This window comes from Epinephelus lanceolatus, chromosome 11 (genome assembly GCF_041903045.1).
Source record: "Epinephelus lanceolatus isolate andai-2023 chromosome 11, ASM4190304v1, whole genome shotgun sequence".
Classification (NCBI taxonomy): domain Eukaryota; kingdom Metazoa; phylum Chordata; class Actinopteri; order Perciformes; family Serranidae; genus Epinephelus; species Epinephelus lanceolatus.
The window spans coordinates 11,273,662-11,290,474 of record NC_135744.1 but is presented as its reverse complement, the minus strand read 5'-3'; the positions used below and the strand labels follow the sequence as shown (position 1 = coordinate 11,290,474).

The window sequence follows — 16,813 nt, the reverse complement described above, 5'->3', positions numbered from 1 at the left end:
ATCTAGTTTATCTCCACAGCCTTTACATCCACATTGTTGCTGCCCGCCTAATATCAAACCACTAACTCAAACTGCTTACTCTGTACTGGATGGGACCACAGTTTGACGTATTTCTGTGGGATTAAGTGCTCTTTTTAAAAAACAAACAAACTGAATAATCTCTTTGGCTCACTGTTTTTAGTGGTGAAGTGTTCAATTATTTCTACATAACGACTATATGTTTTAAGATTAAAATCTACATATGTATTGAAGCATTTCCACAAATCCACACACACATTTTTAAAATTACTTTTTGTTTATTTTCACCTTTTAAAGGTTCCCTCATAGTACATTTTGTGCTCCTTTGCATTAAGTTCTGATTTCCATTCTAATTTTTTTTTTTAATCACCCCTGATCTGTAGGAACCGTTATGTTCCAGTCCAGTTTAGGGAAAAACTTTGCAAATACTACAGAAAAGAGACATGATACATTACTCCTTTCAACAGGCACTCTTCCCCAAAGAGCTCAGGGGAGCACTGCTGCAGCTGCTCTGTCTGGCTGTGTTGGTTGAAACTGTGACTGTCGAAACAACTACTGGGATTTGAACCTGCAGTGTATTTATCAGATGACAGATGTGCTACCAAAAAACTGAAGGGGTTCAGGTGTACTACAGCGCTCAGCCAGCATCCATGTCAGTTTACTGCACATATGAATACCTTGTACGTAGTACTATAAACTAATGTTTCACAACAGTTGAAGACCCATCTTTTCATAATGGCCTTTGTCCCACCCTAAATTGTCTAGTGCATGTTCCCTGGTATGTTTCTGTTTAAGGCCACAGTGGCCTGTATTTGCTCGATGTCTTACTTTCTTTTGTTGCTTTGTTTTATTTGTTATATTGCCTTTGTTTTTATTGATTGCATGTTTTACTGTTTGATTGCCTGATTTTATTTTGTGAATAATTTCATTTATGTAAAAGGTGCAATATCAAATAAATTATGTTATTTCATTATAATCATCTCAACTAAAGCACGGCCACAATCACAGCATTTGCCTCAGTCAGCCTCGGCAGCAGCCTTAAGAACTGATTATGATTATGCTCTACTGTATCCACTGGATTTCCAAGGAGAGTAAAGATCTCAGTAGAAATAATAAAGCTCCATGCTGTTGTAAAATGCACACGTTTTCTTTTTGGAGTGTAAAACAAGCTTCAGATGAATAAAATAGGTCTGGACACTGTTGAGAGCAGACTGTAACCTGAAGCTGTGCAAGAGAGCTGGCAGCATACGAGATGGACATGATGAACTTTGCAATGTTGATTTTAAAAATATATATTAAATATGTACAGAGTAAATAGTAGGGAGCCTAATTTTGATCCTTGTGGGACACCTTATCAAGCATGCAGATTTGATTTGAAGCTATTGGCAACAAGAGTCTGAACTCTGAAAGATGTGATCTGAACCAGCAGTAAGCAGAATTAAAAACCAAGTAGTTTAAACAAACTATTATGATCAAATGCTAGCAAAATGTCACTTTCATGACCATAAACTGTACAATAATCCAATGATAGTAGTCCTTGGATGTGAATAACATTTGGTTTGAGTCAGGTTAAGGTAAGGATATCTCCAGGAAATCAATGCAATGTCCTCAGTGTGTGTGTGTGTGTGTGTGTGTGTTCATAATCTTGTTTTATGGCACCCTAGAAACCACCATCTGCATTGTTTGATGCATTTGGCCTCTGACCAGCACTTAGAATCTGCTGCACACATATACACCTTTTCCAGTAAATTAGCTCTGGTTGTTGAACCTGTTCTGTTTGGGATTTTTAAACCTTGGTGCTATCTTTCGTACCAGCCTGCATTTCCACAAGTTTTGAGTGGAACCATTATAACCAAGGCTGTGTCATCGAAGGAGGGCGATGAACAACACACAACGGAAGTTAACAGTACCAGCAAAGTTGCAAATTGAATTTATTACCTAAGAGCTTTTGTTCTGTAAAAAAAAAGTATGGTACAACTACGAATAAGACCTCTGCATGCTCTTTTTCTTGAAGATTTCTCACTTGACTTCTACACTGTTGTCTTTCCAATCTGTAGAATATGACACGCCCACCGATGTTGTAAAGGTTCACACCTCAGGTTAAAAACAACCTGCTATTTTTTGGTTCCAGCAGTGAACCAACTTTTCTAGTTCCGAACCAATTTATTTTTGGTCGAAATGCTCTGAACAATTCAAAATGAAGTGGTAAAACCAGAAAGAAACCCGTTCCATGTTAGTGGAAAAGGGGTTATAGTGAAGGTTGTAACATGATAAAGGCAGTACTGGAATGTAAGGACATTTACTCAGGTACTGTACTTGAGTACTTTCCTGGAGAATTCCCATATTATGCTACATTATACTGCTACTCCACTACATTTTGGAGGCAAAAATTGTACTTTGTACACCACTACATTTATCTGATAACTTCATTTACTAGTAACTTTGCAGATTTATATAATACAAAATACAAATAATTAAAAGAAAACCAAATGTGATATTTTATTATAACGCACGCTATGCAGCAGAGCAATATGTAAAATTAACTTCACCTTTACCAGCTGCAGCATTTAAGTGTTGTACACATTAATACATCACTAATTATGATCCAGTAATAAAATATATATGATTCTGAAATGGGCCATTCTGCATGATGAATACATTTATTTTAGTATATTTTGTTACTAATACTTTTGTTACTTTTACTTAAGTAAAGTTTTGAATGCAGGAGTTTTGGTCATAACATACTATTTCTTCACTGTAGTATTTCTACTTTTACTGAAGTAAAATATCTGAGTACATCTTCCACCACTGGATGAAGGGCTGTATATGTGACTGTATTGTTGACTGTCAGTACTGCCTTCCTATCAGAGAGGTGTTACCAAGAGATGTAATTATGTGTAAACACTCCTACAGGATGTCGAGATGATTTATTATCTCTCATGACCTGTTCTGGAACGTCTCTAATACTCCTCATGTTGTGTTTGTTAATGACGGCCCAAGGACAAGTTTTAATCCAGGGGTGGGCAGTGTTTCTGACCTGATGGATAAAGCTTTTCTAAGTCCCTGTACAAATATCAGTGACCTATGATATTAATGTGAATTAATGATAATGCTATTTGGCAGCATTGGGAATGTCAACAAACTGACTAAAGGCTGTATTCTTGTAATGTTGTTGGTTTATTCAAATGAGGCATTTAAAATTGTGTCTGTGTGTTTGCAGGCTTACACTTGTCTTCTGCTTCAGTTGAGTCTGAATGATGACATCTGGAGGTCATTAACAGTAATTGCAACATTTGAATAGGAATTCTCTGCAGATGTGAATTCAGTGTTGGGAAAGTGACAGTGCACCAAGAGCAACTTGTTTAGTCATCATACTCCACATTCTTCAAATGCAACGCCTGAACACAGGCCTCTGCGGAGACAAACATGTCTGCAGATCTGTCACTGGGTCATAAGGTTCAAAACATCTGTCATCAGACACTGATTAATATGTAATCAAGGAAATTTTCAGTCATATCTTGATATTTCTTTGATATTTTTTAAGTGGCACTCAACTAAATCACGTGATCCTATTGTACTTTAGTACTATTGTTTTTGTGCAATGAAGTTTTACACTGATGCTTCCATTGTGTATGTTCCAAAATTTTGCAGCATTACTGTAGGAGGGACGCTTCTGTGCTTCTGTAAGCTACATCTGGTGAACCTGCCAGTGCAACAAAGACCAGATATATTACAGTACTTAATCCTGGAAAACACACCCAGTCACATGCAGGTGTGACCTGTCTCACTGTTGAATAATAACTTCTCATGATATGTTCAGGGCCCCATTCATTATTGTGTCCCTGCAGGTGTGTTTCTATCCTGAGCCGCTTTGAATGAAAATGATTTTCCTTCAACCCACAGTGCTACAGTGGCTTTGATTTAAGACCTATAAAGATATAACCTTTATTTAATTTATTCAGGGAAATCCACTGTCGGTCACAGCAGCAGTTGAGGGTTAAGGGCTTTGATCAAGAGCTGTGGTTCCCAACTGTTTTTATGTCAAGAACACCTATTTGATAATATTTCGCTTCAGGGACCTGCATCTTAAAAAGATTTTGGTTGTTAGATATGATTAAGACCAGGATAATACAGCTGTAAACTAGTTAATGAGATAACCATGGAGAAAGTTAAACTTCTGGTCAGAATAGTCACTCTTGACTCTTACTTACTCAGGGCTTACCTTTAGTGTGAATTAAATAGTAAAACTATTCCCCAGTTTTCTGGGGACCCCCTGGAACTCCCCAACCTCATTGGAGGCTGTGTGGTGGTGATTGCACCTAAATTTATCCTGTTTATGGTCATAAACCCATTCTTTGCTGTTCACAACCTTTCAGGCTTGTGATCCCTTTGAACGCAATCTACTGTCTACTAGCAACAACTACTTGTAACCAGTTCAAGCAAAAAGTATTTTCCCCTTTACTTTCTTAAATTATATTCTAAGAGTAAAAATGTACCTTTTACTGGATAATTTTCTTTCTGAATAATTTTAAGATAAAATTATCCAGTATTTCCTCCCTAACTGTGACCTCTTACATTTATCTTGCAATCGTTTATGGAGGTCCCAACCACTGCTTTAGGTGAACAATGCGCCTCAAGAAAATATGGAGAGACTGTCTTTACTTTAGCTGCTGACTATGTGCAAAATGTAGCCTGTTGTATCTCTAATATCAGAACCATATAAAGCACAATGTAATCTCCTGCTATTAATTATTTTCCTTTTATAAATAATGGTTGTATCTATATATCATATATATTTATAATGTATATATAATTACTGTGCTTGAATGATTTCTTCAGTCCCTCTTTTCCAGTTGTTATTACCCATTTATTTTGACTTATTTGTTGGTTCAGGATCCTAACAGAAGAGATTTCCGACAGCACTTGAAAGCAGCATCGTCAGCAGCAGCAGCAGCCCCTTTAAGAACCTCCTGGGTGTGGAAAAGGGGAAGTTTTAAGTGAGTCCATAGCCAGATGGTTACGTTCCGTTTAGCCTCGTATCACGCTCTTTGTGAGGATGTGAAACTCGAGAACGCGTAAGAAAAATACAAATATATTCAGTAACGTGTATATAATGATTTAATTGCGTGTGCGCACTTAATGAATTAAAAAGTGGTTTCAAGTCAAGGGAAAGGACGGACGGAGGTTTCATGAAAGTGCCAATCACTTCAGAATGGGACGCGTCCAAATGGATTCTAGCCGCTCTTCTAATCACGACACCGCAACAAGGAAAAAGTGGTAAAGAGGACCAGGATACAACTAAATTGCAGTATTAACTGCGCGCCAGACGAAGGAAAGAAGGAAGTGAACCAAAACCGTGGCTCTTCACTGTTTAGTGCACTTCATATTTGACCAGCGGCTGCCGCAGGCTCCCACGGACACCATGGTTTCTGCTCCTATGAACAGATGAGAGTGTGCAGTCGCTTCAACCGAGCAGCAATGAGCAGTGTACGGTAGACGAGCGTAGGCTGCGTGGCTCACCAGAACTAATTCAGTGCTTCTATTGTGTGAAACCCAGTTGTCCTGAAGATGGGGCATCCTCCCCTGGAGTTTAGTGACTGCTATCTGGACAGTCCGGACTTCAGAGAGACTCTCAAGTGTTATGAGCTGGAGTTGGAGAGGACGAGCAAATTCCTCAAAGAGCTGATAAAAGATGGCAACAGTGTGATCACTGCTATCAAAGGTAAGCATGCTTACAACTGTCTTTACATCAGCTTTTTGTTCGTTGCATGTGAATTTAGTGGCGTGATGACGTATGACATCAGCATCAGTGGGGCCTCTTTAAGGGCCTACAGGATCAATGTGGGTGGGGGGTGGGGGGTGCAAGTGCTCCCCTGGGTGAGGACCAAACAGCCTGCTTTGAAAGGCCATGGATCTGGTGCAGATGTGCAGGATGAGCGGCTCTGTTTGTTCCCAAACAACACAACATCTGTCTGCTTGTGTTGTCATCCCTCTGCTGCTGGTTGTAGAATGGGACCAGTGACAGCACCCAGTAAATGTGTATATGTGGGTCACTATGGCACCCATGATGGCCAACACTGTGTTTTTTGAGTGGCCAAGACACCATTCTGTCTGTCTAAATCACCAGTGACCAGCTTTTCACCTCGAAAACAGAAAGTGTCATTGTAGGTGCTGTGGCAGTACTGCAGAGTGGTGAGAGTCCTACTGTATATTCAGTCCAGATAATAGCCAGAGGTCACAAGTGCTCGTTGTTGGGGTGAGCTGCACCAAGACATATTCATGAAAGATGAGGACTCACTTAACTTCATTTTAAACACAGATCTGCAGCTCTGTGTGTTGGAGATGTGTCTGTCCTGCCCTGCACTTTGTCTGCAATAAAGGCCCCATAAAAAGGCACTGTTAAAGCAGGAATCCAAAATAAACAACTCATACAAAACACACAGTTTGTTCATGGAAAAAAGTATGTGAAATGATGTGAAGACTGAAAACTGTTCCATTACAGAAATAGGGATTTAAGGAGGGATTTAGAATATGATGTTAGCCAAGCGCCTCAGGCAAAACCCCCGACAATATTGATCTGACAGACTGTTTTGTTTTGATAATAAAACCCAGACAAAGCAGGGATAATATAGACTGCAAACTGTAGTGCTGATGAACTCTGCCAAGGGTGTCTATCATACTTTAGACTTTCCTACCAGAGAAAAAAGAAAAACACACAGTAGCAGTATTCCTGGTCTGCACTTAAATTTTTATGAGATTTGGGTTGAATTCAAAGGATAAAGAACTGTATATTGTATTCACTTCAGATGTTTTAAAAGGACTAAATGTTGTTTCCTTACAGGGTATTCTTTGGCTGTACAGAAGTTTTCCCAGACTCTCAGCACGTTTCAGTTCGACTTCATCGGTGACTCCCTGACTGATGATGAGATCAACATTGGTAAGATAATACAAACATGCTCCTTAACATAGTTTACATTTAGTGAACACTTCATACCTTCCTCCAGCAGGCTTTGCTGTTTACTTGTACCACATGGATAAATACACATTTGACCTCAGAATAAGCTGCTACCTTAAAGTTTGTGTGACCTTAGTGGAGAGAAACATTTTTGGCAGCCACTTGGGAATGCCTCACAACCTGAATGTAAAGAATCAGGAAACAAAACAGTTTGGAAAAACCTCCAGCTCAGTGACAAATGTGTTTAAAAAAAGAAAGAGCTGTAAATATTATCATCATAAAGTCTATTCTAATGCACATTTGCAATCTTTCCAACTGCGTTTCTTGCGTCAGACACTCAAGATAAGAATGTGTGATTATTTTTATTCCAGTCGTCATGTTTGCATTTTCATCCGCAGCTCAGTCGTTCCAGGAGTTTGCTGGACTTCTGCAGGAAGTGGAGCACGACAGGATGATGCTGGTGGGTTATCAACTTCCTCCTCGCTGACTCTGCATCCTATTTAAACGCTCATAAGACAATAGAAACCACATTAATATATCCTGCTGAAAGATAAAACCACTAGGAAGGAAACCTTTGGTATATTCTGTTGTGGATATCTAACTTATGTTTCTGTGTGATGCAAAATTAACACTAATTTGTGTACCGTGGACATTCTGTCTGTCTCTGTTGATTGAGATATGCTACCACAACAACACACATGCACATACCTAGATACTGAGTGTGTAAATGTGTGGCCTTGGGTGTGCTTGTTGAGAGGAATGCTAGTAATAGTTTTGCTATCACTTCCCCCCATGAGTTTCTTGTTCCCTTTTTGTAAAGGTTTCATATTACCTGCATGTTGGTCCAGTTTCATACAGTTTTTATCACTTTTGCTGATATTTCACACATTTAATTAGACAGTAAATACTAAATATTTTGTTCTCTGGTGTTCTAGCATTGTATTTTAACCCTTTAGCTTCATTTAGGTAATTTATATTGTCATTACACACTACTTCTCCCACATTTGTCCATTTTTACCAACACAACACCAATTCTCTCTTTGATCCTCTTGCACTTTAGCCATCAAGTCATGACAGTAGGAGTAGCAGTTCCTGTCGAACTGGGTTTTCTGGATTCAGATCTTATTTTCAAAATGGAGACCATCTAATAAATTGTGTTTGTGGTGGTGTGGAAGAGCAGCATTATTATTTTTCCCACACTCATACTGGAGATGTTTGTGCCTCACAGATATCCCACGTTGCCTACAAATGTACTGTGTGAAAGAGTGTGTCGTACATATGGCGATACAGTACGTACACTGTGTGTTTGTGCATGTAGAGTTGCACCACAGTAACAGCTGCTCCATGTTTGCCTGTCCAGGTCCAGAACGCCTCCGATCTGCTCATCAAGCCGTTGGAGAAGTTCAGGAAGGAGCAAATAGGAGTCACAAAAGTGAGTGTTTTCAGTGAGTCCTCCGCTGTAGTCAGGTCTCGAGTCAGCACTGAAAGCATTGTTCTGCTGTTGCTATGCATCATTGTACAACATACCTTCCTGAAGCGCTTACACAGACCAAACAGGTTGTCAGGAGCTACTTCCCCAAATCTATTTGTGCGTGAAACATGAACCTGTTTAAGATCACTAATATATAGTCTGTTCTTCCTCTTTGACAGAAACTTTAATGTGGAAAGACATTTTGTTGAAAGCAGTTTTGTAGGTTGAGAACAGCTCATGTTTTTCCAAGGTTAGGCCCCCTGTGCTGCTTCACCAACATTTTATTTTGCTTTTAAAGTCATCAGGGAACTCTGTGGGATATCACCTTGATTATTCACAGTGACATTTGAGTTTCTGTCTGGTTGTGCTCTGGTGATCATAAGAGTTTCTTTCCACTCAGTGTATTTATTAACCAGCAGCTTTGTGTAATTCTTGCTGCTGTGCTGATGCTCATTTAGTCCACAAGTGGAATTGTAATGTGCATGAAATATACAGGTCCTAGATGACTTAGACAATTACTTCATGTTAAAACCATATTGATAACAAGTCATGTTTTAATGTATGGCTTATACAACAATGTTTCTGATTGTTCCAATAACAAAATGTAACAAAACACTGCAAATGATGATGTTGATTGGGGTTCAGTCAGTTGCTGCCCAAGCAAGCGCTGTACTTAACTTCTTCAATTTAGTTTCAACCACAGGTCTGTGGCGATTCACACACTCCAAATTATTGCTTTGCTGGCATTGGTGATGCAGTTGTCTGCTGACATCTGTCTGATTAGCTGCACGTCTGTGCTCAGCTCATAAGTGGTAGCTCAAACTTAAAGTAGTGCAGTGATATTTTAGTTCTGTTTGACACAAGGTGCATAATACGTTTGACTTGTCAACTGAGCCCCCTGGGAGTTTTTAAAAGTGAAATGAGGCATTAAAAAGTGTTGTCGTTATTTTCCATTACTGTGGCAGCAGGAAGCAGGAAGCCGTTGCGGCAGCTTGATTATGGCGCGATTGACACAATTTTAAAAATAACTGACACGCTAAGTTCAAACCTCAGTCGCATTGCCATAAATGCGTTAACGCTGACAGCCCTAATAACAACAACAACAGAATAATGTCCTGGTTGAGAAAATCAGGGTTTTCTTAATGAGCGGAAAAAGGGAATTATGTCCTTTACGATGAGTGCGAGTGAAAAATGCTCAAAAGAGAAGACAACAACAGAGGAAGTGTTGGAAGGGTAAAATTTACTACAACAGCTTTTCTTTTCTGCGTACTCCCAGAGTCCTACTAGATGAACTCAAGTATGTCTGCATTGACACTGCCTGTCATGTTTCAAATGTGTCCTTTTAAACTGATTTTTAGTTGGATGTTAATGAACTATCTTTAGGTCGGTTTGGTCCTATTTGTTGTCTAAAGGCTGTAGTTAGTAACTTCTATGAAAATAACTTATTTGCTGAAGTGGTCACTACATACACACAGTATTATATGTGACAAATAGTCTATGAAAAAATGAAGACCCTCCTCCTACTTCTTCTAATCACATTTGCTAGAAACTCTGAGTTGAGGAGTCTCTAATGCAGCTGTCAATCATGTTTCTGAGATTGCATTGGCTGTTTCTCAAATGTTTTCAGAAAAGTATTTTAGTGTACTGTTTAGCTGTAAAATGAGAATGTTTGTGACCTAGTTGCCATGTTGGAAAAAGTGGACTGAAATACCAAGCACTGCCCACTGCTTGGACCATCGTCAGCTATATGTAACTCCTTGGCTCTGATTGGTTGTTTTCGTTCATGTGGTTTTGCCTTAAGAAGCGATTCAAGCAGGCAAAGGAGTATTTTTTTTGCACAGATCATGTCTCATATACTTCTGTGTGGATATAGTGACAGTTTCAGCAAAAGTTATTTTTAGAAACATTACCAACCACAGCTTTAAAACTAATAGTGTTCAGGTGTTACAGCTGGTTCCGTAAGTGGATGTACGTTTTGTCAAATAAAATTGTATTTTTCATTCTTTCAAACTAGTAGTGTCCCAGTTAAAATTGTAGACAATTTCAATTGGGAATAACTGAGTGATATTATCTTATTGCAGGTGTCAGAACATATATCAGTTGATAAGTAATTTCAGCACAAAAATGCCATAAATATGTGTATAAAAACAGTCTCCATTACTTACTCTGCCCACCACAGAGCTGTTTTTAAACTGCAAAACTGCTTGGTACTATCTACATAATTATTTAACAAAAATCCTTTTTAAAAATATTTTTGAATGTAAAAAATTTACTTTGGCTGACAATATAAAACATTTCAAGCCCTCAAATATTGGTACCAAAATAAGAATTTTGCAAGTATTAGTTTCCAAGAGTAGCTTATGATTTGAATGAAAGGATCGGATACCTAAAAGTTTCAAAACATTATCGCTATACCATACTGTATTCAAAATGATCTCATTTGTCCTGCAGGAAAAGAAAAAGAAGTTTGAGAAAGAGAGTGAAAAATATCACTCCCAGGTAGACAAACACCTGAATCTCTCCGCCAAGAAGAAAGAGAGTCAGCTTCAAGAGGTACGATAAGGATTCATCAGCTATATAGTGAAATGTAGAACTGAAAGCAACACAGAGGTCATTGTCTAATATGTCTTTACCTACTACAGGCTGATGATCTTCTTGACAGAGAGCGAGTGAACTTCTATGAATCGTCAGTGGAGTATGTGTACCAGATCCATCAGGTGCAGGACAGGAAGAAGTTTGATGTGGTGGAGCCGGTGAGTGCTGCCTGTGGTCTTTTTACTGCAACACACATGTAACTGGAGAGCGAGGAAGGAAATACACTACACTTTAAGGTCCAGTGTGTAGAACTTAGGGGGATATATTGGCAGAAATGGATTGTAATATTGTAAGTATGTTTTCTTGTGTATAGTCAGCTGAAAATAAGAATCGCTGTGTTTTCATTACCTTAGAATGAGCCGTTTATATCTACATAGGGAGTGGGTGCTTGTCTAGGAGTTCGCCATGTTGCACCACCATGTTTCTGCATTAGCCCTGAACAGACAAACCAAACATTAAAGGCGCTGTATGTAAGAATGTGGCCAAAACGGTTACTGCACTCAAATTCAAAATACTGCCGTGAGTCGTGTGTCCCCCCCCCCCCCCCCCTACAGATTCGAGGTTGCTGGACAGTGGCACGCTGGAGACTGATTTGTTTGCCCAAGGGCAGCTGCCATGGCAGGGCCGCGTCACCGCGTCCTTGATCTTTGGTTTTCCAGCGGACCTTTCGAGCAAGTCCGGCTTCTCTGCTGCTAACGCTGCTGCTGGGATACAGGGGAGGAGAAGCCGGCTGCTAATGCTGTGTAGCTACTGGGACACTGCTAATGCTGCTTGCCTTGCTGCTGTAGCTCAGTCGTAACTGTAACTGATGCTGAGACTCTACTGACTGTGTGACTGGTAGACGGCGGTGGGTGGCGCAACAGGTCAAAACACAAATTCAAAACATAAACATGATTTGCGGACCGTAAAATATTTTTTTAAATGTGAATATTCTGGCTGTACTATTGTTGTCGGTGAGATCAGTATGTTATATGAACATTATTCCTTAGTCTCTGTGACATATTAGGAGGATTTTATGACTATTTGCTTTAGATTTCTTACATATAGCTCCTTTAACTCTAGAAGGGCCATTCAGATTGCAACAGGCAACAAGCCTAAGTTTTTCAACATGAAACTGCTCTATTCAGTGTTTTAACTATGTTCATTCTGTGTTTAATCACCTGGTCCATGATTATACCGTCTGTGGTGGTCTGCAGATAATTCATCTCTTGGTAAAAATCTCCCAGACAATGAACACCTAAGGAATCCTGACTGAGAGTTTGCGCTTGGCACATGGGAGAAGTTTCAGCTGGTTGCAATCTGCAATCCTCACTGCTAGATGCCACTAAATTCTACACACTGATGATAGATGATAAATCAAAATGCCCCAAATTTTCCACCTATTCTTCTTGGCAGCGGTTCTTCTGTTTGGCTCTTTCAAAAGCAGTAACTCTTTCTTTGGTTGGACAGGTGCTGGCGTTTCTTCACAGCATTTTTACGCTCAACAACTTGACAGTGGAGATGACTCAGGACTTTATGCCTTACAAGCAAGAACTGCAGCTCAGCTTGCAGAATGTAAGTGGTGTTATCGGCAGCAAATCACTGCCATAAGTGAGATTTGATTTCCTTTAATGGGATGTCCATAAGATTTTAAAGCAGGTGTCTGGTTTTGCCGGCAGACGAGAAACCACTATGAGAGCACTAGCGAGGAGATGGAGGAGCTGATGAAGAGAATGAAACACCCATCCCAGATCAGTAAAATGCACAGTTTGCTGCCCATGGAGGGTTATCTGTACTGTCAGGAGAAGTGTACGTGTACTTGATGTTTATTCAGAAGCGTGATGCTTGTACTTGCTGGAATTCCCTCTGACAAGGCCTGACCTGTGTTTTTTCTCCCATCAGGGGCTTTGGGCGTGTCATGGGTCAAATATTATTGCAAGTATCACAAGGAGGGGAGACAGCTGGTCATGGTGCCTTGTGAACAGAAGCCTACTACTAAACAGGTGCTTCACTGAAAGGAAATATGTAATTATTACAATTCAACCCCGGACAAACATGCTCCAACATCCACAGTATCTGTAGCCAGTATATGTCATCACTCTGCTGTCATTGTCTCCATTACACGTACCAAGTTGGTTTGTCTTTCTTTCTGCAGGGCACGATGCAGCTGACACTGAAATCCTGCATCCGCCGCAAGACAGAGTCCATAGACAAGCGCTTCTGCTTTGACGTGGAAACTAATGAGAGGTTAGTGCAAACAAATCTGTGACACTGAGAGATGAGGCAACACGAAAGCCTTGTGGGATAAACAGGTCCGGGCAGCGAGGTGAACAGGTGGCTCACAAGGACAGAGTGTGGGGGCTAAATGGACTGTAGCCCAAACAATCCCTAAGCAACAGGGATGGGCTGGAAACAGATGGCAAACTCTGTGATTTTAGGAGAAGGAACATTACAAGCTCATATTTATATAAGCAGGCCATTCAGTACAAAATGCACCTGAGCCATAGGCTGTTCTGTCATATTTAGGTTTCTTGAAATCTGTGGAAATACTCGGAGTGTCAACGGGGTGTTTTTAAAGGTTTAAAAGCTGCTTGAATTATTCATTAATTGCTTAAAAAGTGTCTCTGAATGTTGAGCAACTAGTTTGTACCAGTGTGTGAACTGAACAACAGTACACTGAGGAGCTGGCCATTTGATAAACTGAAGGTGGCAGTGCAGTCTAGTGTAGAAGGTAATGTTGTCGGCTCAAGATGGTTTAAGGCGAGCCTGAGTGTTTCTGAAATCAAGGGCGAAGGTTTTGTGTCAGCATCTGGTGGGACACGTATCAAACCAAATCTGAGGGTCAGACAATTAATTTCCTGCATTCTAGTGAATTTTTATGCACCATTTTTGCCTTTTATGGTGAAAATTAATTATCCAGTTGTGCCTAATTCCATCTTCTTTCCATTTTATGGCACATTGCAGCAGTTGCTTTTGAGGTTGCATACGGCCACCACTTACTTTGCCACAGACAGTAGCCCTTTTTACACAAAGTTCACACTTTAGGACTGCTGTTAAGTCCCTCCATTGCACAGCCTTTGTCTTTTTATGCAGAACCAAAAAGGGGAGGCTTCATGCCGCCCCAGTGTTTGATTTTAGAAAGCATGCCAGCATCCTGACGGGCATGACGTGTAACGCAACAATGGCATTACATGGCAATAACAATCATTTACTGTCCCTGTTATATGGCAGCTCATCTTGTCCTCTGCTCAGAGGGTGTGGACCTCCAGGACCTATCTGTCTCACTATTTTTTAGACATTTTCAGCTGCTGTTTTTTTACCCTTGAGATAACTGCTAAGTGCTATTAGCTGCAGACTTGCTGCCTGCTTAGAGACAACTCTGTCCCTCCATTTCACGATTGTACCATTTATACAGAACGACAAGGTGAAAAAACGGTGCTACATTCCCGCCTCAGAAGAGTAAAAGTGTAAAAGAGGCTGATAACAATGGCATAACATGGCAATAACAATCATTTACTGTCTCTGATAAATGATAGCTCCTAGACCTTATCGTCTCCAACATTTTTTGCCGCTGTTTTTCGTCTCTGAGCTAGCTGCTAACTGCTTCTAGCTGCTGGCAGTGGGTTTCTCCACGGCTGTCCCTCATAGACAGATGACAATTAGGTACTGTGACTACCTCTGCTGTTGGCTTAAAGGCAATACAACTCCGTCCCCGCATTCTGTGATTGTACCTTTTATAGGGAGGTGGATAATGGCGTGATATTCCCGCATTCAACAGGCAGTGTAAAAGGGGCTACTGTTGTGTCTATGAGTTGTGTTCTAGCAGTTTCTAGAAATACAAGTCTGCTGCCACAGCCCCCTTCCCCACGAACATCATGGCTTTGACAGACACTAGGATTATATATTTAGCTGTCAATAGAAAAGTTATTTTATAAGAGTTTTAAGGTTTTCATAGTTAGTTGATTAGTGCAGTTGGCAGAAAGACTTTTACACAGTTGTCTTAGTTAACAATTGATTCAGTAGCCTACAAGCTGTAAAATTTGGCACCAGATTTTGTTTCTTCTGTAGAAGACAGATTGCAACGATGGATTTTCATCATCTCTACATGCTTGTCTTATTCATCTCCATTTGCTACCTCCATCATTAACATCAGCGTGTTACTTCAAATAAGTTTTTCTTCTTGTAGTGTCCAACCTGTTCTGCTTGACAAATGTGTAAGAGCTTAAAAAACTAATTGTTTGCAATTGTTGGATACTGTAGCACTGCATCGTGTCACTGAATAACTTAATTGCAACCTTGGCCTCTTTAATGGCATTTGTTACTGTTTCCATAGAAACACACCCGTCACTTTCCAAGCTCTTTCGGAGGGAGACAGGAAGTTGTGGATGGAGGCCATGGATGGAAAAGAGCCTGTGAGTTCATTTCTCATCTCATTTTGGGTCATTCTTCTCTGAGATATAACTTTTGTGAAAGCCGCTTTTCTGCCAAAGATATCTACAATGCAATATGGAGTCTGCTTACTGAGGGGAGACATGGCTACTGGCTATTGTGCTGACGCATAAAACTTTCCATTTCCAATCTGTTTAACAGAGTCTGTCCAACCTTGTTTTAAATCACATCTCCTTCCATGTTGGCAGGTAATTAAATCTGTAAAAACAACTTTGTTTAAGAGGAAGGAAACTACAGTTATCAAGATTAATCTCACTCGCAGCTTCCTAATTGGATTGCACCCAATTACATGTGTTCTATAGTCCCAATATCTGTCTGTTGAAGTGTGGAACAAATGAATGATTAATTAGTTAAGTTGTGTGTTGTTTTAAATGATGATATTTATTGGTTTTAAGGAAACAGTGTCATGTTTCGTTATTAAATCCATCATGTAAGACACATGGAAGCTCACATGTGACAAGTGTTAAGTCCCACAGGACGTAAGCACGGGTGATCTCATTATGGCTTCTCTATTACAGATGTGTTAGATGGTATGAAGCTTGTTAGGCACATCATGCCATCAGTGTAGATCTGAATGATGGCACCGGGTTAGTCTTAATGTCCCCTTACAGCAGGGCTGACTTCACACCATTGTTTTTTTGTTTTTTTTTTACTTGCTTTTCATCCTCAGTTATTTTAAGGTGTTAATGGAAAACTGGACTCTCTGGAAAAAAATGCCAAATGTTTGATCTGGAAAACCTTGCTGCTCCCACAGTCTGTTTCTGTATTCAGCAGTTTTTAAGCCATGAAATACCAATTTTCCTCACTAGCAATTTTCTCAGAGCTCTTTTATATTAAGGTTAAGGGTATAGGTTAAATGGTAGCTGTCGTGTGGACAAAACGAATAGACCGTCGCTGTTAGAGGATGTGAAAATAACACAAGGCACACTTCTCAGTGCCCTCTTCCTGTGCAACTTCCCTAATGACTTCTGTATATCATGAAGATTTCACAAGAGCTTTTCCATCTGCTCTGCCCAAATATTGTCAAGCAAAGATCCACTGCACTGCGCGACTGCCAGGTCTGCAGTCTGAGCTCTCAGTCCGGACAAGGATCAGCTCTATGGTGTTCTGTTAGAGTAATCTCCCCTGCCACACTGGCTCTTCAACTTTATTACAGCCTTTTGAATTGCTGCAATATAAGGTGCAGTCATATGGACACTGTGTTAACTCATCGTGCAGCACGCCGTTGCATACTCGCATGTGTTTCAACCTGTGTCTGTACACACAACTTTTGACACTTCCTCATACTCTGCTGTCTCATTGTTAATCTCTTGAGCCCAGAACTTTGCTCTGAAAGCATGCTGACT

General features: G+C 40.1%; 1 protein-coding gene across 1 annotated transcript in view; it reads left to right on the top strand.

Annotated features, from left to right (window-relative positions):
* The first annotated feature begins 5,302 nt into the window (after positions 1 to 5,302).
* ophn1 (oligophrenin 1) overlaps positions 5,303 to 16,813 on the top strand; it is a 28,471-nt gene continuing 16,960 nt past the window's right edge. The window contains exons 1-11 of the mRNA XM_033643520.2: positions 5,303 to 5,740; positions 6,860 to 6,955; positions 7,372 to 7,433; positions 8,334 to 8,405; positions 10,896 to 10,997; positions 11,087 to 11,197; positions 12,489 to 12,593; positions 12,698 to 12,827; positions 12,921 to 13,021; positions 13,174 to 13,265; positions 15,352 to 15,430. Coding sequence (XP_033499411.1) covers positions 5,587 to 5,740; positions 6,860 to 6,955; positions 7,372 to 7,433; positions 8,334 to 8,405; positions 10,896 to 10,997; positions 11,087 to 11,197; positions 12,489 to 12,593; positions 12,698 to 12,827; positions 12,921 to 13,021; positions 13,174 to 13,265; positions 15,352 to 15,430 — 1,104 coding nt within the window. The 5' untranslated portion in view covers positions 5,303 to 5,586. The remainder of the gene's footprint in view (positions 5,741 to 6,859; positions 6,956 to 7,371; positions 7,434 to 8,333; positions 8,406 to 10,895; positions 10,998 to 11,086; positions 11,198 to 12,488; positions 12,594 to 12,697; positions 12,828 to 12,920; positions 13,022 to 13,173; positions 13,266 to 15,351; positions 15,431 to 16,813) is intronic.